The sequence below is a fragment of the Mastigoproctus giganteus genome, chromosome 1, assembly GCF_048544385.1.
Source record: "Mastigoproctus giganteus isolate SK-2022 chromosome 1, ASM4854438v1, whole genome shotgun sequence".
NCBI lineage: Eukaryota > Metazoa > Arthropoda > Arachnida > Uropygi > Thelyphonidae > Mastigoproctus > Mastigoproctus giganteus.
In genome coordinates this window covers 213833586-213854758 of record NC_143575.1, presented here as the reverse complement: position 1 = coordinate 213854758, position 21173 = coordinate 213833586, and the positions used below count along the sequence as shown (strand labels likewise).

Genomic DNA, 21173 nt, shown 5'->3' with positions numbered 1-21173 from the left:
TTTCAAACAAATTATTTCTATGTAAAAAATAGAAATTTGCCCGATTTCTATGATTTTAATGAAATTTGGAGTGGCTCGACAAATATTTTTTAAAAGCCCAAATATAAAACTTCATGAAAATCCGTGTATTGGCAGTCACATGCGGACGGACGGGTGGATGGTAAACACGAAGTAGCCGAGTGGTCAGGAGCGTGAATGTAGTAGCACACGCTCTCTCTTTGAGTGAACCGGGGTTCAAGCCCGGACTGCTAAATACAATTAACATTTGTATTGATTGATTTATTGTAAACTCCATTGACCTGGTGGTCGTGCCTGAGTATAAACAAGAACAATGGGCACTTCGAGAATACCAGTTACAGCTTGTGGTAATATACATAACCCCAAATCACAGCCCAGAAGATAAAGTCGAGCTGTACAGTTGGATCATGACTCACGTTAAAGTCACCCATCATCATATTGGGCAACTTCAATTTGCCCCTCCCGAAGTTCAGTAATGAGAAGGAAGAGCTCACAAACCTGTTATCAGGAATCGGTCTGAAAGAACTTGACACATTAGCACAAAGAGGATCCCAGCGGCTAGACCTGTTATTTCACAACATAATCGGAGTTAGGAGCGCTTCCTCCCAAACAAAATTCTCTCTTCGGACCATTCGCCTATTGTTATAGAGCTTCCAATCAACATATACTCTTCTTCTGTGGGAAAGCACCCTACCAAATCTACACGCAAGATTATTTTTTCCACCAAGTTCATCAAAGAAGCCGATATCCTTCAATATTTGAAATCAGTTGACTGGCACGCAACCTCACTTTTCGTCGACCGAGATTATTAACTCCATTGCATTGTACCTTAAAAAAAAAATTCTGAAATAGGAGCAGCCAGAGAAGTAAGCATCTGCCACTGAACTTAAAGCCCTCTTCACAAAAAAGCAGAAGACCTACAGGGCCTTTACAAAATATCTTTCGGATCAAAACAGGACGCTATACTACCAGGTAAGAGCGGCTTTTGTGAGAGCTAAGATTCAAGCTCACAGGCAAATTCTGTACAACAGGCTTGCTTCAAACAGAGGAGTCAGAACAAATAAGGAAACAATAATAAGTAAACATACTCTATCGGAATGGGCTCTCAACACCTTCAAAGATCTGAGAAAAGATAGCGCAGATGTAAATTCTAGCTATGTCCCAAGAACAAATACAGTAAAACTGTCCTCCATTACCCTCAACAGGGCTGACCTCAGGCCATCAACAGTCTTCCAAACAAGGCTACGGTCGGGCCCGATGGCTTCCCCCTCTTTATTATCAAGATCTGTATCCCTTACATGATCGTTCTTCTCTTTCAAGCATATAATGACATCTTGCAAACCGCCAACGTCCCGCTGATGTGGAAGCTGTAACGTACAAAACCTGTACCTATAAAGGCACATCCCAAGACTGCAAAGGATTACAGACCCATCTCAATCAGTTACCACACCCTAAAAATTTTAGAAAAAGCACTCCTAAAGTTAGGCGCCCACTGCTTTAGGCATCGCCCAGCATACTTTCATTCAACACTTAAAGGGAAATCAACCGCAACTAACCTTCTTGAGACCTTTGGTCGAATGCAACGCGCTCTAAACAGTGGAGATCAATTAGATGTAATTTTCGTGGATATTTCTTCATCTGACAGACTCTCTGTGAAAGCCCTAATAAAAATACTGCATGACTATCATCTGATCAGAAGCCCCCTTCTTGATACAATTGCAGCAATACTAACCAACAGGTAAACACAAGTTTCGCAAGACCCTAAACAGAGGACTCCCTCAGGGTGGAGTCCTATTTGCTTTTCTTTTTGCTGCCACCATTGACCCCTTTCTATGACAATTTCCTGTCATATGCAGATGATCTAAAGATGTTTATTCCTTCCGGTGATGATCGCAATCCACAATTAATTGCAAACGTTGCTTCCGGACAACTAGAAGACTTTGCCTCGTACCTAAACGACATTGGACTTGCCCTGAACCCGAACAAGATCGCTCAAATGTAATTTACTATGAAAAGGCTGACGATTGATATCAGTGTTGTCTTCAATGGACATCCTGTTCAGAGAGTCCAACAGTACAAATACCTAGGTATGATATGGGATGATAAACTCACCTTTGCCCCTCACCTCGCAGAGGCAAGAAAGAAAACCCTTGGGGCTCTGTGGCGTGTTAAACAGGAACTGACAGGGATACGAAGTTCTAATCTCGTAACACGCTATGTGGTGAGATGTGTTTCTCCCATTGCCCTATATGCCTTCCCTGTATGGACTTCGCACCAGTTGGCTATCTCAGGAGGTTTCTGACTGTGGAACACTGGATCCTGAGGTGGCGAAACCGCTGGTATGTTCCTCACCTTGGACATAGACTGTGACCAGACTGTCACCCTGGACATAGACTAACTCCTAATATGCATTTATGTAATATTATCATATATTATGTAGCTGAACTGAGATTATCCCTTAAATGTCACTCTCCTTGTGTATTAGTCATGTGACTCTTTTATTGTATATGTATTCTTTGACTATTAATTTTATGCATGTAACATTTATGTATTCTTCATGATTCATTCAAGTAATATTGTAAAATATTTGTCCATTGAACTGAGACAATCTCTTAAATGTTACTCTCCTTTTATATTAGTAAGAAACCCCCTTACTAATATACAAGGGGGTTTCCGGGGTAAGGTGTACACCTCAATCTGATTTAAATAAATATATATATATATGCGAGCGCGCCTAAAAACGAAAAGCATTAAATATTAAAATAAAATTGGAAGTTTCATTAAATTTAATGAGAGAATGAAGCAATTTTATTGAAATAAAACTGCGTCATATGTAAGAACCTGTAGTATTCGTATTTTAAAGTTTTGGCAAAAGTAGTTTACGACATGGTTTCCAATATCCAAGGAAGCTGTACATTCAAAAGAAACCTGGATGGGTTGATGAGCGGGTACAGATTTATTTTAAAAGAGAAAATAAAAAAAAGAAAAGGAAATCAAGTTAGGCAACCGACCTTACATTCGTTAAAAAAAAACAAAAAAAAACGGCAAAATTCAAGATAACCCCCCTCCTTCCAACTTAAAAAACTATTCATAAAAAAACGAAATAATACTGCTTACGCAAGTTTTATTACAATAAATTATTATTTAATAACTTTTGAGGTTAAATATTTTGAATTTTTGAGTTTTAATATTTTATTTATCGATCACAGTGTAATATGTATTAATAAAAATAAGTTTGAAAATGGAGTAAATAATGACAGTTTACAGCTTTTATGGAACCTGTCCCTCACCGTTATATGAAATTGTGCATGTTATAGTGCGCGTTATAGCAGGATCTGATGTATATATAATTTGAAACAAAATTTGAAAAAATTACTTAAATATATGAAGTATAGGTATGTAACTATAGAATGATATTGTGGAATGCTAAATTTACCAGAACTGATTAATGCCATCGAACCAACAGTTAAACATTACCGCAGACTGTGATATAATAAAATATGGAAAACTATTTTTAAAAAAATGTGTAAAACTGTGTGCATTGGTGAGAAGAGCAGAAGCCAAGAATACCACTAGCAGATGTTAGTGCCCTGAGCTATACCCAAAGAGAAACTCCTAAAAAAACTAATTAATAAATTTATTGCTAATTATCAGTAAGCTGATATATTTCATGGTGCGTTATCAAGGGCTAGCACCATTAAATTACATCCAAATAATAATCAGCAAAGCTATCTGTTTCTGATAGCTCTTTGCTAGTAACCTCTTGACTTAAAAATAGTCCAAGACGCATATTTTTAAGCCAAATAATTTGTATATGTAATTGATCTCTCTGCTGTCTCTTTGGCTAGCTGTTATTACGCCCGTAAAGCAACTAAACTGTTAATAAATTATTAACTTTTTTTTACTAAGGCCTCTTTAAGTTATGCAGTTACTGGCGAATAGCAATCAGAAAAAGATAGCGTTTGCTAATTATTATTTGGATTCACTGAATAGTGCGAGTCCTAGATAATATACCATTAATATTAGTAGGGTATATGATGCAAGAAAGCAAGCTTATACAGCATCAGCCAAAAAAAACACCCTCCCCATCCATTCACTCCAAATGTTTATCTAATTCTGCCTTGAACTTACTTAAGTTGCTCATCTCCACTATAACAGATGGACGTTTGTTCCAACTAACAACCACCGGCTGGCTAAAGGTGAATTTCCACACATCTATTCTACAATTGTCTTTCCTCAATTTGAATTTGTGCCCCCTCAGGTGAGTAATCTGAGCAAGGGGAAGAATCCCATTAGCATTGAGCTTGCTCAATCCATTCAATGCCTTGAATTCATTCATACACCTCAATTAGATCACCTCGCAAGTGCCTAGTCTCCAGGAGCTGCAATTTGCAAAAACTTAAGCCTTTATTAGTAACACCACCCTTTGTTCCCTTCACCAATCTAGTTTCCCTTATCCGTACTCGTTCCAGCAGCTCTTCATCTTTCCTAAAATAAGGCCTCCAGAACTGTATACAGTACTCAAGGTGTGACCTGACCATTGCCTTATATAAGTGGACAATCACCTCCTTATCCCTGCTGGCAAAATTTCTGCATATCATTGACAAGACACCATGAGCTACTCTTGTAGCCTTTTTGCACTGCTCAGAAAACTTCATATCTGACTGCACAATTACCCCTAGGTCCTTTTCATTCTCCACTACCCTGAGTGACGTTACTCTGATGTTACTGCTACCCATATGCAGTAATTTGCATTTTCCAATGTTAAACTTCAGTTGCCGCCTCTCAGCCCACTGCTCAACTTTTCCAGATCCTGCTGCAGTAGCGCGTACTATCATTACTGTCATTAACAACCTTGCCAACCTTCGTATCGTCTGGAAACTTAGACATCAACCCTGCTATACCTTCATCAATATCATTTATAAATACCGAAAACGACAATGGCCCCAACATCGAACCCTGGGAGACTCCACTAATAACATTGGTCCATGAAGAGCAGTGTCCATTGGTAATCTCTCTCTCTCTCTCTCTCTCTCTCCACTCCACTCCACTCCACTCAACCGTCCTTTTATCCATTGTGGCAACTTGCCCTTAATGCCATACTGCTCCAATTTGTACAGTAATCTTCCATGTGCCACAGTATCAAAAGCTTTCCTAAAATCCAAGTATATGATATCAAAATTATTCTTTGCATCCAATTTCTTTGTGAATACAGCATAGTATCCATTCAAATTTGTCAGACAAAACTTCACCTAAACAAACCCATGCTGTGTCTGAATTATTGCTCCAGTCTTGTGAGGATGACCCTGCAATGCTTCTTTAACCAGTGACTCCATTATTTTCCCAGGACAGAAGTTAAACTAACAGGTCTCAATTATTCATGTCGTCCTTTCATCCCCCTTGGTGAATTGGGGTCAGATTTGCACATCTCCAGCCCGTGGGGACTTCCCCTGAGTCCAAGGATACTCTCTTAATTATGGTTAAAGGTTTGTTTATTACCTTTGCCACCTCCTTTAATATAACTGGATAGAACCCATCGACCACAAGTGCCTTTCTTATGTTTAACTTCAACAATTTCTCCTCCATTTTGCTCTCAGTTATTAAGATTATTAAGCTTCCTGTTAAGAGTTTAATAAGCTACTTCCTCCACTTCCCTAAAGAATTCCTCATATGTGAATGAAGATGCAGAATACTCATTCAGTTTGTCAGCTAGCTGAGCAGGATCATCAATAGTTGAAATATCGATATCAATTGGACCAATCTGATGCATTCCCTTCCTTTTAGAGTTTATATAAGTAAAGAAGTCTTGCTGTTTTTCTTTGCATCCTTTGCCAAAGATTTATCGTAATATGCCTTCGCCTGCTTGACCTCCTTTGTGACTTGATTAAAGACTAGCTTATATCTACCATAGGCTTCTGTGTTGCCTGATAATTTATATGCATCCCATGCATTTTTCTTCTCTGCCACGAGCCACATTAATTCATTCGATATCCATTTAAGCCTAAACATTGAACAGTATTTCTTATTTGATATGAAAAGCCCAGTGCCCTCCAAGATTAAGTCCCTGAAGGCTTCCCATTTAGAATTCATCGTTGGTAACGTCATCAGTCGGTCCCACTGTATAGAATTTAAAAACTTTCTGAGACCACAGTAGTCACCTTTACGAAAACAAAAGCCCTTCCCTTTAGCCTTGATGGTAGTTAACATCTTTAAGTAAATCCCACATCAGTACACTGTGATCACTGCCACATAGTGGTGCCTTTATCTGCAGGTCCTTAATGCATGAATAATCACTGCTGATAATCAGATCAAGAGTATTACTCCCTCTGGTTGCCTCTCGAACATGTTGCTGTAGAAAACAGTTATCCAGTAAATCCACAAAACTCTTGCTAGTCTGCGAGTGACCAACCCACAAGTTCCAGTCAATTTTTGGAAAGTTAAAATCCCCCATTACAAGACATTCTGATTTGCCGGCCCACTCTATTTCTCTGCACAATTACTCATTATACTCACCAGATTCATTAGGCCAATAACACACACCTACTCATTTTCCCTTTCCCAGTGCTTATGTCACACCACACGGACTCAACATTGCATTGTCCACCAATGTCAATTGGATGCACTTCCTTAGATTTTTTGTGTTTCTTAACTAACAGCATTTCCCATCCTGTCCTGTATATCCCTTCTGTACACATTGTACTTCCAAAATTCCAATTCCCCACTGCTTGTATCGGTGTGGTATTACGTCTCTGATATCCCAACAGTATCCGCCTTTGATGTCTTGACCAGCACTTCAAATTCATCAAATTTATTTACTTTACTCCTAGAATTGGTGTACATGCAAGTATACATGCACCTGTTCTTACTCTTATTTACTCTAACACAGCCCATGTATTTATTTGTTCCATGATGATTCTCAGTAGCCCTTGAAATCCCCAGTACCTCGCTTTGTAGGCTACTGCTCATTCGAATAGAAGCAGTGCAATAATCACTTTCACCTCTGTCTGTGGCTACCTTTAATCTATTAGTCTGTGAATCCCTCCAAGCTAACAGTTTTCCGACCCACCTAACACTGCCTCGATAGCATCAGAAAATATTGTTGCACACTTTCTATTTAAGCGTATCCCATCCCTGCAGAAACAATCTCAATTGATTGACATGGTTCTCATCATGTACTCCCTCCTATCATGTCTGGATAGAATTGCAGACACTTTCAAATTTAACTCGCGACTTTTTTTCAACATTGACCTGTACCCATTAAGTAAGTCCGCAGATCTCCTAGTCTTGTTATTAGTGCCGACGTGTACAACAATATCACCCTTTGTGCCCTTAAAAGATGATATATGCTCTACGTCATCAACTTTTGTCCCTGGTAGACATACCCTGGTCCTATTCCACCTATCAAAATATACCATTCAATATATCCTTTTACTAATAATTAGCAATATGTTAATAATTTTTATTAATTAGTTTTTTAGGGGTTTCTGTTTAGTTATAGCTCAGAATGCTCATACTTATTCCTTCCAGTATTATTAACCAGCCTATTATGTTGAACACTAATATCTGCTATTGGCATTCTTGGATTCCACTCTTCTCTCTAATACGCATAGCTTTACGCAATTTTTTAAAATATAGTTCTCCATATTTTCTTTTATGTATAATGCCACCTTAACTTCTCAAGAACTGACATAAAGCGATATGTAATGGTATAATGTCAATTTTGTATTTTTTATTTTCTGTATAATCAGCCATCGAGTTTGCTCTAATGTAATTACGGAACTATCGTAAGTAATAAATAAATATTCATTTATTTATTACTTACATTTATTATTTATTTATTTTATACAGCAAGCCCATTACATCACATGGCTAAGGGCAGAAAATCGGCATAAAGGAATAAAAGATGAATATCAAATACATACATAGCACAGTTCATATAAACATTTACATTTAATAGGAATTATACAATGAATAAATTAAAAATGTTTATAGAACAGCACAGTTGGCTTTCAGTTGCAGTTACTGGGTTTGAGGCAGGCTAGTGTTTTTTTTTTCTTGTCATCTGATTGGAAATGTGACTCCTATAGATTTCAGAGTTGAGTATCCTTTTGCAATCTATGTTATGACGATTTTTGAAGTGAAGGGATGCACTGGGGAACACTGTCCATTTATTTGAGCTTGGAGAGTTTGATTTGAATTGTTGGTTTCTTGAATTTTCTCTGTTGGGAGCAGATATTATGTTGGCTAAGTTTGGTGAATCGCTTGAAGAAGTAATTTTAACTTTGCAAGAAGCATGACTCCAGACTCGTTAATCATCTGTTGAAGAGGCTTTGTGCTCAAGTTCTCATAAAGCTGTTGCCTAAATATTGTATGGGGAAAACGAAATTTACTATTCATCCATCTAAGAACCCAATATTCTAGCGAAAGGAATTTCTTGACTAGAGTTGCTAGTCAAGAATGGGAAAGATGCATCTTTAAACATAATTTATGAATATTTTTTTGTCTTGAATCGCTGCTATTCCTTGTTTAATTAGCCATTTTGCTTTTGAAGTACTACGTGATTAAGAAATTAAATAATGATTAATAAATCGAATATTTTAATTTTATATTTGGTACGTTTCACTTTATCTGGTATATATGGTACTAGACCAACAGAAAACACTATGTAACAAAATTAAAATAATGTGTATATAAGAATTTTTTTGTGCTGAATCTAACGGTATTATTGTTTTTTTTTCACTTGGTATCAGCAAAAATCGCAGACAGTGAGAAAAACGTTTGCATGGAATCATGAATGGTGCTACTTAATATACACACCAGAAAATAAATAAGTAAATAATAAATTTCCGCTTATTCTCGAGACGTCGAGGCTCAAAATTTACATATTCATTGGGATTGCATAAACTAGGGGTGACCAATTTGCAGCAAACGTGCCACTCTAGGAATCTGCTACTCCAGCCAACGTTAAATTCCAATTTTGTCAGAAATTATGACTCGGGTTTTAACATGACAGTAAGGTACGGCTCATATTTACCGACTGTAAACGTTATTTTGACCAGGTAAGTAGGGACGAACATTTTTTAGTAGCCCTTATTGAATTTATTTTATAAATTTCAAACACTTAGCATAAAAGTCCTTTACGTAGTTTAAGAGCCCAACCTTAAAATTTTTGTATAGGATTTTTTTTACTATTTTTATAGAAAAGTATTAACCGAATTAAGAGTTTACGACGTTTTTATTTTTTCTGCTTCCAAATTTTATCTGTTCCCAGGTTTAACGTAGTGCATGCTGCAGGAAAACGGCTGGCTACCACTGGTAAAAGCTGAATTAGAGGTTTGCCAAATTTTCGGCGCAGCCATTCACAGTGGATCATGCATTATACGTGGCTACGAGATCAAACCTGCAGCCTTTTTATTACTTCTAGCCCCATACGCTAGCTATTGAATCATTAGCCCTAAATGCTGAATTTATTCAAAAGTCGGGAAACCAGCAATGCTGTGCATAGAGCGGTGGCAGCCAATAAAGACAAATCGATGCAAGGAAGCCAAGATTATTCAGCAAGAGCCTTAAAAAACGGTTGCGTGGCTCTATTCAAGTATCTGAATAGAACCACCCCTTTCTGAAATTTACCTAAGGTCTCCATTTCTACAAGATTAGGTGGTAATTAATTCCCATTGGCTAAAAGAGAAAATTCTTAATTTAAGTGCCTCTAGTTTTGCCATCTGCAAAAGAAACATAAAATCTGCAATTTAAATTTGATTAAATTAATAAAACATTTTAACTTGCACGTTTTTAAAAGCAACAGTTTAGTTACTGACGCCTGTAATGTTGAGATACCCTACAAATGGAACATTCAGTGTGCTAAACTAATTGTTTATTTACAGAAGACCCTTTCCGAATCTACTTTGGGATTCTTTTATCAAGCCAAAGCAAAAATGAATATGAATAATCATTAACAAATCCATGGAATGAATATGACAGCCATATTCATCAACAAATCCAAGCTTTTAATTTATATTCTCGTATAATTTAATTTTTGTCCAGTTAGTCCTGTACTACATTTCTATTCACGGATGTCATGATTTTTCCTGCCACAGAGGTTAAACTTGCAGGTCTCTGATTACCCATTTCATCCTTGAAACCACCTTTGTAAACTAAAGAAGCATTCGCTCGTCTCCAATCTGCTTGTCCTTCACCTGAGTTCAGAGAAACACGCATTATAATAGTGAGGATATGGGTAATCTCTTCTGCTTCTTCCTGCAATACCACTGCATAAATCCCATTAGCTCCTCGTACATTTTTTCACAAATTAATCGTGGCAATTTTTAATTTAATGAATTTTCATTCATAACATGGGTGTCCAGTTCTCGATAACTATTATTTATATGCCTAAAAGAACACTGCCTTATAACTCACCAGCACGCTTTTAAAGTCATTAACCTGATTTGGTCCTGTAATAGACCTAGACCAACATGGTTCATTCCTTAATAAGCAAAAAAATATTTATTATTGCCCTTTGCCCCTCTTTGCCAATGTTTTTCTAAAGTCTGCTTTCACATTTCTTACTTTGTTGCGGATTAATTTATACTTGACGTAATATTCAGTGTCGCTTCTTAATTTATATTAATATCACGCAACTTTCTTTTCTGTTACTGACTTCAGCTCAGTACAATAACGCTTAATGTATCAAAAGATCATTAGCTTCTGGAATTCACCAACTGTTCCCATTGTATAGAATTCAAATGATGCCCAGTGGCACCATACCTACCCTTTCGAAAATTAAAACCCTTCTCTTTTTTTCTTCATAACAGCTATCTCTTATCGTTACTTGTTAATGGTTCCTTAATGCAAATTTCTCAATATTACTTCAATCTTGGCAAAAATGGAGTCAAGAGTATTTTCTCCTGTGTGGGATTTCTAATACAGTATATTGATATAAAATCAGTCTTCTAATCAATCGAGCAATACAATGCTAATCTGAGTGCCCCAACCGTAAGTCTTAGTCTATCTCCAGAAAATTACCCCTTTCGTGATAATGCATTCGTCTGCTTCTCCACTCCATTTTCTGAAATACTCTTGGTGGTATTTTTTAAACTGTGTGCTGTATGACAAACATTATTGTCACATACTCTAAACTATTAAATTCAGCAGTGGTTATGAATTCGCCCTCGCCGGTAGCGCAGTGATTATAATCACTGTCCTGCCTTACCGGATGCAAAAAGGCGTGAGTTCGAATCTCAATCAATGAGACGAGGAATATTTATGGGATCTTTTTTTTTTTTTTTTTTCTCTTTTTTTTTCTTTTTTTCTTTTTTTTTTTTTGTTCAAAACTTGTCTGAGTTCGTCAACCACAGGCTAGGGTCGCGTGGTTTTTATCTTCCCAAAATTTGGGGAAGATAAAACCTCATAGCCTTAGTTTCTCGGGCGTGTAACACACACATATACACGGATGAACCAAAACATTATGACCACCTATCTAATATGATGTTGGTCCTCCACATGCGTCTGTGCGGTAGCACAGCAGTATCGTCACCGTCCTCCACACACCGAGTGGAAAAGGAACTTTAATGGGCTTTTTACACTCCGTGGCTGAGTTAGTCGTTCTCAGGCATAGATAGCAAGGTTTTTCTACCATAAACTGGAGTTTTTAGTCCAGCAAACAGACAAATCGACCATAGAACTCACGCAATTAACAAACATAAGACACAGCATGGCAGATGAATTAATTATTCGGGTGTCCTAAATATAATAGTTTGGTCCTCCACATGCAGCCAAAACAGCTCGTACTGGCGAAGCGTGAACACTACTAGATTTCTAAATGTGTCTTGTGGTACCTGGTACGAACACGTAACCAGCAGATCCTTTAACTCCTGTAAGGTCCATGGTTGAGATGCCGCAGATTGGAGTTGATGTTCCAACACAAACCACAGATGCTCGATGGGATTAATGTCTGAGGAATTTGGAGGCCAGGGAAATACCTGGAAGTCGTCCTCATGTTCCGAGAACCAGTCTCGAACAATCCGGGCGGTGTGGCATGGCGTATTATCCTGCTGAAAGACGGCACTGCCAGAGGAGAAGACCGTTGCCATGAAAGGGTGTACCTGGTCACCAATGATGTTTAGGTAGGTGGTAGACGTTAGAGTGCCTGGCGCATGGATGACTGGACCCAGGGTATCCCAGCAGAACATCGCCCAAAGCATCACACCGGCTTGTTTCGTCCCACGGACGGTGCATCAGACGCCATCACTTCCCCAGGTAAACGATGCACACGTAACCGGCCGTCCACATGGTGCAACCGGAAACGTTTTTCATCGGACCAGACGACCTTCTTCCAATCACTCAAGGTCCAGTTTCGATGCTCGCGTGCACATTGTAGGTGAACCGTGGTTAGCATGGGCATTCGGAGCGGCCTGCGGCTACGCAGTCCCATTTTCAGCAGGGTTCGATGTACTGTGTGTTGAGACACATTACTACCATCACCAGTGTTCCAATTACCGGCGAGTTGCGCCAGAGTCGCCCTTCTCTTACCACATACCATCCAGGAGAGCCTTTGCTCACCTCGAGTATCGATGAGCCGTGGTCGTCCAATACCGCGTCGGTGGTTTGCGGGTTTTCTCTCCTCGGTCCACTTACGCTAAGTACTAACCACGGCTGACCGTGAGCTTCCCATCAGCCGTGAAGTTTCGGATATGCTCTGACCCAGTCGTCTGGCCATTAACAATTTGGCCTTTGTCAAACTCGCTTAAGTCCGCTGCCTTTCCCATCTGAAGAACAAGAGTAACACTGATTAATGGAGCTTAGTATCAGGTGTTTTTTATATCGTATCCCAACCCGCGCACGCGCCGTAGTTCACCTGCAATTGCTTCGATTTGCATAACGACTCTTTGGTCATAATGTTTTGGCTCATCGGTGTATACACTCCTTTTCATTCACCCACGTTTTGGCAACAATGAAGAAATGCTCATAGCTTGTAATACTTGAACTCAATTGGGATACATATAGTATATCATTTCAGCTCAGAATCATCTAATGAAATCACAAAAGCACAACTGGCAAAGCTACAAGACAAAATCACAGTGCTACACAAAGAAAACAAGGAGATGAAATTTATACTCCTTTATATCTACAATAAGATTGAACTGAGTAAGCTAGCAGATTCGAGTAAACTCACCAACCTTCTGAATTCAGACTTTCTTCTTAAATTATATAAAAATTACCCAAAGGCCATAACAGTCTCAGTCTTCCCCAAATGTAGCAAAAAAGCAAGACCCAGTCCTCTGTCATAAGCTCCAGGTAGGAAAAAACCTGAAAAACGGACAAACACTGAACACCGTCGAGAGCCATCTCGCTCTAGCCAGCCTCTATAAAGGGCAAAAACCACCCATAAAAGCCCATCATTCACGTACGCTCAAGAAGAACCTGTAGAGGGCAACTGATGTTAATCACTAATCACTGAAAGAGAGGTTTTCACAATTACAGAAGCAGTCCCCAGCAACGGTCAGTGGCAACGCATGTAGAAACTCTCTTATATGCAATAACGGATTATCTACCTCTGTGCCCATTATGCAAAAGTCATCATTATTTCCACCTTCACATCCAACTTCTCACATATCTCGCAATGCCTGTCCTGTCATACCTCACTCGCACTTCTCATCTTCACAAGGCCTGGGATTCAGTGTCGGCGCTAATTCAATATTCGAACCAGTGGATTCTTCCACACTACAATTTCCACTCCCAGTTCATCCCACTGAATACCCATTCTATCCCATGCAACCTTCAGAGTGAGCCAACGAACAAGCCCAGCTTCGCGTAAATGGCTTCGGATTGGTACATCGACCAACTCCAAACTGCACCCTTCCCACACGCCTCCCAGATGAAGAAGTCCGGACCCTTTAGTGGGATTTTCAAATCTCGTTTAGCCCCAAATACCACAGCAGATCAAGTGGCTGAGGTTCTATGTGATCAACTAAACCTCCCACTAAAGGTGCAGCAACTTCACACCTGGAATTCCCACTGCGCATCTTTCAGGGTTGAATGCGCACAAGATTAATTCAATTTAATTGGAACTGAATCTATCTGGCTTATCGGCACCATTATTAGACCCTTCTATAATAGGAAAACCAGTCACCTTCCCCAAATCTCACCTTTGCACCAGAACCAAGTCTTTAATATCACCACCCACAGCTGACTCGACTCATCCCCGGACAACTTCCAGCGATCTCAGCAGTCTTCCTTTCATCTCACTGCTCTGCCAAGCCCCACAGTTAAAGCTCCACCCTACCATGATAAGAGTATTCTTAGTCCTCTGTGTGTTGGTCCTCATCAAATTTCGATCCATCTCACGTTAGGAAGTCGTGCCGTTCGCTTCCGAACATGCCAACTCAGGACACCTCCAGTCAGGACGGAAGTTCGTCGAATACCTCTCATTAGGGTGTACTTCCAAAATATCAGGTCCATTAGGAATAAACTACATTCAGCAGAACAGATCTTCCTCTCTCAGGTCGCTGACGTGGTCTGCCTCGCAGAAATGTGGCTTCAACCTAATCAAGATACACTTTTCTGCTCAGCTGTTGTTCGTTATCACATGCTGTCTGCCTCCAGGGAGCAATGTAGAGGCTGGGGAGTAACCATACTGTATAACACCTCCCTATTTTCCTATGAGCATTCGACCTCAACCACAATTCAAGCTTTTGAAGCAATTATAGTCTGGCTACGTTTCCACTCCAGCCACATTGATATTTATTCCGTATATTCTCCCAGGACCTACAATTGAAATTATTGAAGATCTGGGGAACTGGCTCTTAAACCATCTTCGTCCATCTGCACAACACCTTGTTTGCGGCGATTTTAACTTGCCTCCAAATTGCCATCACCTCTTTATCAGGCTCTGTGAGCTCTTCAAATCCATCGACATGACACAGGTCAATGGGAACCCTACCAGGGGATTGAATCTACTGCATCTCGCTTTTTCTTCAACAACATGTACAGCTGATGATGATCCCATCGTATTCTTCCTGTCCAGTCACCAGCCTATAGTCTTGACGTGGTCATTGGAGGTACCAAACTTTAACATACCTGATAACAAAATAGTCAAATACGTTACAGCACCTAAATACCTTGATCCTCAACTCTGTGTAGAAGCAGCATCCTGCATTCCTTGGGATGTCTTCATTGACTGCAACCTCAGCCTCGCAGTGACACTCATGTCCAACTGGATTAAATCTGTCACCGACTATGCTGCCACCAAACGAGTAACAGTGATTTCCCGTTCCAGATCGTAATGGACTCCTGACCTCAACAACAGCTTCAAAAAGAAACAAGTCCTACATAAGAAATGGAAGCTTACGAATGACAGTCAGTCAAGACAGAATCGCCTTTTCCCGTGCCAGGTCCCACTTTAATCGGAATGGCTTTCCTTTCCTCAGGAAAAGAAAGCCATTCTATGCTGCCCCACATGGTGGATTCAATCAACTGCTTGATCCTCATGAATAGCTCAAACACATCGCCATGTTTTCGAATACAACCACAGTCCCATCTACAGCTGTCCAGCCTGACTATGAAAACCCTTCAGATGTCCTAGGGACTATCCACATAACGAAAAGAGCTCATACCTGCCATCAATTCCCTTCGTACAACAGTCACTGCTAGGGAGGATGGAATTCCGCAATTTATGGTCAAATGCTTGACCACATTTATCATAGACCCTCTTCATCTACAACAGATGCCCCACTGAGCGTTACTTTCCACCCCAATGGAATAAGTAGAGAGTGTACCCCATCCCTAAAAACCAATTTGCCACAAACTTCAGCCAGTTCAGACCCATCTCAGTTGCCTCCAGTGTGTTAAAAACTCTCGAAAAAGCTCTGCTACCTACAATTACCCAAAAATCCTCCAGACAAAACCACCTGAAATCCACTATGCCATCCCAGGAAAATCATCAATCACTAACTTGGCAGCCACCACAGAACGCATCCTCTCAGTATTCGAACAAAAAGCTGAGCTGGCAATCATATATTTCCGTAAGTGCAGCCTTTGATGCCGTGTCTATCCCGGCCTTGCTCCTAATTAAGGAGAAATTTCATATTCAAGGTGATATGCTGTGCTTTTTTGGAATCTCTGCTCTGTCACAGAACACTTATTCTCCATCGGGAACAACGTATCCTATCTTGTGACATTACTGCTGCAGGGGGGGGGGTGTCCTGTTCACGGCTATCATCGTGCCCATTATTGCCTCCATGAACGGTCTTTATGCTATGCTGATAACCTCACACTGATGACGCAAATTAACCCTGGTGACAATCCCATTCAGCTCAGCAACAGGATCAATTCCCAACTTAAGGATCTTGAATTGTACCTGGCAAGCTTCAGTCTAAAAATCTGCTCAGGTTATATTCTCCCTTAAATCCGTTCCAACACTACTCAATGTGCCACTCGGAGCAGTACCAAACCAAACGTATCCTCGCACACAGACCTTGGCGTTTGATCAAAAGAAGTCCTTTGTCAACCAGATCGACGAAATCAGTACCAAATTTTCTCGTCTACGGTGAATCGCAAAGCAGCAGCTCCTACACGTCCGACATCCCCTCAGTGTTAAAAAAAATTCATCACCTCCACGATCTACCCCACCATTCTCTATGGTGCAGAAATATGGGCCTCAGCCGCACCTACAAACCTTAAGCGGGTGTACACCGCTGAATACTGGTTATTGAAATGGTCCAATAACAAACTTCGTCTGCCTCCCGCTACTACAACCACCATCATGGCACAAGCACTCGAAATTCCGAGGGTGAAGTTCCTGATCGTGGAAAAGAGGCTGGTCTTCACAGCCAAACTCCTCGCAGGCCAGATATCATCTCCCAATATTTGGAACGCTTGCTCTTGTTGAATCCCACATCATCTTTGTTTCTGTTCTATGGTGGCCCCAAGACTCTCGTCCAAATCCACCTTGAACTACAGGGTGTCTCAAAAATATTGGTACAAAAGTTTAGAGGAGGTAGGTAACATCTAAAGGAATGTGAATCGCATAGGAACCCATAACCGGAAACGTCACGGGAAAGTAGTAGCAGAGGCACAAGAAGCAGAAATGACACAAGACAGTAATTAGTGGCAAACATTTATTTGACATATTAACAATGGAGAACGAGATGGGTGCACAAATTTCATAATGTTACAACAGATGCTCGAAGGTTCCACCATGAGACGCGATGCATGCGTCACACCGACGCAGCATGGATTGGCGGACACGGTCGAACACACCTGGAGTTTCTTTGACAGTAGCAGCAGCGCAGACGGGTCTCGCCACGAGATCCATTTCCGTCTCCACAGGCGATTCATACACGATAGATTTGAGGGCAACCCACAGAAAGAAATCAAGGCTCGATAAATCAGGTGAGCGTGGAGACCAGGCAACGGGTTCACCACGGCCAATCCATCGACGCCCAAAACGCCTGTTCAAATGGTCACGAACACACCTTCCATAATGGGCAGGCGTCCCGTCATGTTGAAACCAAATGTTGCGTCTCACATTTGCTGGAACCTTGTCAAGTAGCCCTGGTAGAACTTGTTCAAGAAAGATCCGATATTTAGCGGAGTTCATGCGGGATGGTAACGGGTATGGGCCGACTAAGCAGTCACCAACCATACCTGCCCACACATTTATTGCGAAGCGATGTTGTGCCGCATGGGGGCACACACCTTGTGGGTTGTTGTCAGCCCACACATGAGCATTGTTCTGATTGAATAAGCCTCCCCGAGTTAAATTGGCCTCTGTGACCAAAACATAGGCTGGAAAATTCAAGTCTTGAACACTTTCTTGGAGAAACCACTGTGCAAAAGCCACATCTGCAGGATGATCTTGGGGGAGCAGTAACTGAACCCTTTGGAGATGAAAGGGGTGTAAGGAATCGTCGTGCCAGACACGCTGTACACTGCAACGAGACACTCCTAAGGCAGAGGCAACGTCACGTGTGCTGGTAGTAGGATTATTCTGGACGGCATTCAAAACACTTTCTTCCCTGGCGGGAGTTAGCTTCGAACGTGGTCTGCCCGCACTACTCCTGTTACCTCTAAATGACCCATAATCGCATAAATTTTGATGTACACGCGCAAACAAACGGTGGTCCGGTACATGTCTGTCTGGGAAGCGTTCTCCATAAATTCGTTGAGCGGCTCTTCCATTGCCCTCTGCTAATCCATACACTAGGTGCATGTCTGCCAGCTCACAGTTGGTATATCGGTGCATGCTCTTCGTGCAGCGACTACTGCTTGAATGAGTAAACCAGAAATTTTCCCTCTCGCGAACTGATGTTTTTGTTTTGTTATTTGATTTTTAGGAGCATTAGCAACTAAGGCCATATTGCTCCGGGATATGCGGTGGTCATTCCCTGACCTTTCCGCATCCTCCGTATTTGGTGGTGACGGGCTCGAACCCCGGTTTAATCAAGAAGCGTGTGCTACGCACTGCTGCTGCTCCTTCCCACCTGGCTACGGAGGTGCCTAGCGAACTGATGAACAGCGCCGTGTACCGACTTACGGTGACATTTCCGGTTATGGGTTCCTATGCGATTCACATTCCTTTAGGTGTTACCTACCTCCCCTAAACGTTTGTACCAATATTTTTGGGACACCCTGTATAATAAAACATGTACTCTATGAATGTTACAGATGGCCTGAACATTATATTCAGGCCACCTCACCACCAGGAAGCAGTCATCCCTGGGCAGCTGGTTCCAGGCACGTTTTTCAACTTGGGTCTACTAAAACTCTCATTGTGCGAATAGGCACCAATCCCGCACCCACCTGTGGTAGTGCTGTACAGGTGGGTGCCAACACCCCGCACCCAGGCCGCCCAATCCCGAGTGCCAGCAAAAAAAATAAAATAATGAAAAAAAATAAATTAAATAATAATAAATAAATATAATAAGTAAAATAAATTTTAAAAAATAATAATAAAATAAAAAATAAATAAAATCAAATAATAATAAATAAATATAATAAGTAAAATAAATAAAAAATAATAATAAAATAAAATAAAAATAATAATTAAACAAACAAATAAATTCAATTAAAATTTCTCCCCATATAGCCAAAGTAAGCCAGGAAAAATAAATAAATAAACAACCTGCCATTCCATTTAAGGAAAAACATATTGCAATCCCGCATCAAGCAGCCAATACTAATTATCCTGGTGCCAGTATCCCTCATTCTAGTAACTCACTAGATTGCCAGTAAAAAAAAAAAAAAAAACATATATATAAAATAAGAAAAATAAAAAATAAGTAAATAACAATAAAAAAAATAGTAATAAAATAAATAAATAAAAATCCTCCCTCTCCACAAGGCCAAATTAAACCAGGGAGGAAAAAATAAATAAATATAAAAAAATAATAAGCATTTATGAACTGTAAGCAACAGAAAATCCCACAGCCAAGCCTGAGGTCGTTACCTGCACTTGTGGCTCACCACAAGAGGCTTGCACTCACAGACATATTCCTCCCCAAGCAGATGCTCGCCGCCCTGAACTGTGTGGACGCCGGCTTTGACATGCTAATAAGCAACAAGGACAGATACAACTTTATCAAAGCCCTTGATCCCTGATCTACTAAAAGAAGATCACGATGCTCCCATCCCCAGTTCAAATCTGTCATCACTGGAGCCTTGCTGAATTATCGCTAAGCTGTATTCTGTATTTCTATTCAGTTTTCTATTTGTATACTGTAATTGTATCTTTTTTGAATGTACGCTGTTTTTTGTGTATCCTGCTTTGTATTTGTGTGCCGTATTTAATTCTGTTTTGTATTTGTACGCTGAATTTGATTCTGTTTTTTCTGAAGCTTGTCTGGCTCTCGTCGCCATGATGGGATTATTGTGTTGTAAGTCTGTACTTCACAATTAAAATTTATTTATTTAATTAACATCTTAAGGTTGGCTATTGTATCGCGGAGCACTCTATAATAACAAGTAATCCTAATCTAGCGTAATAGATAATTTCATATATAGTTAGCTAAATGGAAAAGTGTCCTATTTATAGGATTTTATATAAAACGAAAGCAGTCTGGTGTAATATGATAAAAGAAACCAATATGGGTTATATTAAGGCCTTATTTAACTGCTACTTTTATTTTTAGTGAAACAGGAAAGGTTCTTACCCAGATGAAAGCTGGCGACTTTTTCGGAGAAATTGGAATTCTTAACCTGGATGGATTCAACAGGTGAGTCATTCTAAAACACTAGCAGTATTAATCACTGTATATCATGATTAATACTGCTAATAACTTTTGACTTCTTTCAATATTCGGCCTGTGCAGCTATCTTATACACTGCTCGACAAAATTAAGAGAACAAAATGTTTTTCATGAATTTTAAAAACAATACTAGAAATCGACCTACCACTTTGCAGAGCCGCATATTATGCAAATTATTTATGCCTATAAAGACAAGGGTTGCGACCACATCACTTCATTCCCGGTTTGTTTTTTTTTTTTTTTTTTTTTTCTTGCTCAGTGCGATAACCACATCTCCAGTACTCAGGATGGCAAATCATTGTTGTTTACATGATTCTTTCAGATGACGGTCCGTTGGACGACTTTAAGGCGGGCAGTCGGAGGTGGCACGTTGACTTAATGTGCCACGCACTGTCGTCTAGGCACTATAAAAGAAGTTTTAGGAGACAGGAATCATTTCAAGAACTAGCCAAGGTCGCCCGAGGGCTACGTCAACCAGAACTGACCGCTATCTGGCTCTAACAACAAGACAGAACCCTACGATGTCCTGTCAAGTGTCTCTTGAGGTTGCTGCGACCACAGGTGAAAATATTTCAAACCTGACTGTTAAGAAGGCTCAACTCAAGTGGACTCTAACGTAAATAAGAAAGTGGTTTGTATCCCATTAACCTCAAACCACCGCAAAGCTCGTCAAAACTGGTGCCATGAACCCCACTTTTCATGCACAACAACGCCACTGCACGTGGAGCTTAAGTGGTGGAGGAAAATCTTTAAACTGAAGATATCCAATGACTGCCGTGGCCAGAAGGATAACAGACTTAAATCCGATCGAACATGTGTGGGGACGCCTTTGGGCGTCGCATCGCACTCCAACAGCCAACTCCTCGGTCACTTGGTGAGCTAAGGTCTGCGATGATTGAAGAATGGGATTTG

The 21173-nt window shown here is 40.3% G+C and overlaps 1 protein-coding gene across 1 annotated transcript in view; it reads left to right on the top strand.

Moving 5' to 3' along the window:
* Cngl (Cyclic nucleotide-gated ion channel-like) overlaps positions 1-21173 on the top strand; it is a gene marked incomplete at its 5' end in the record, with an annotated part of 316907 nt that overhangs the window by 214367 nt on the left and 81367 nt on the right. The window contains one exon of the mRNA XM_090368676.1: positions 20145-20228. Within this exon, the coding sequence (XP_090224802.1) occupies positions 20145-20228 (84 nt within the window). The remainder of the gene's footprint in view (positions 1-20144; positions 20229-21173) is intronic.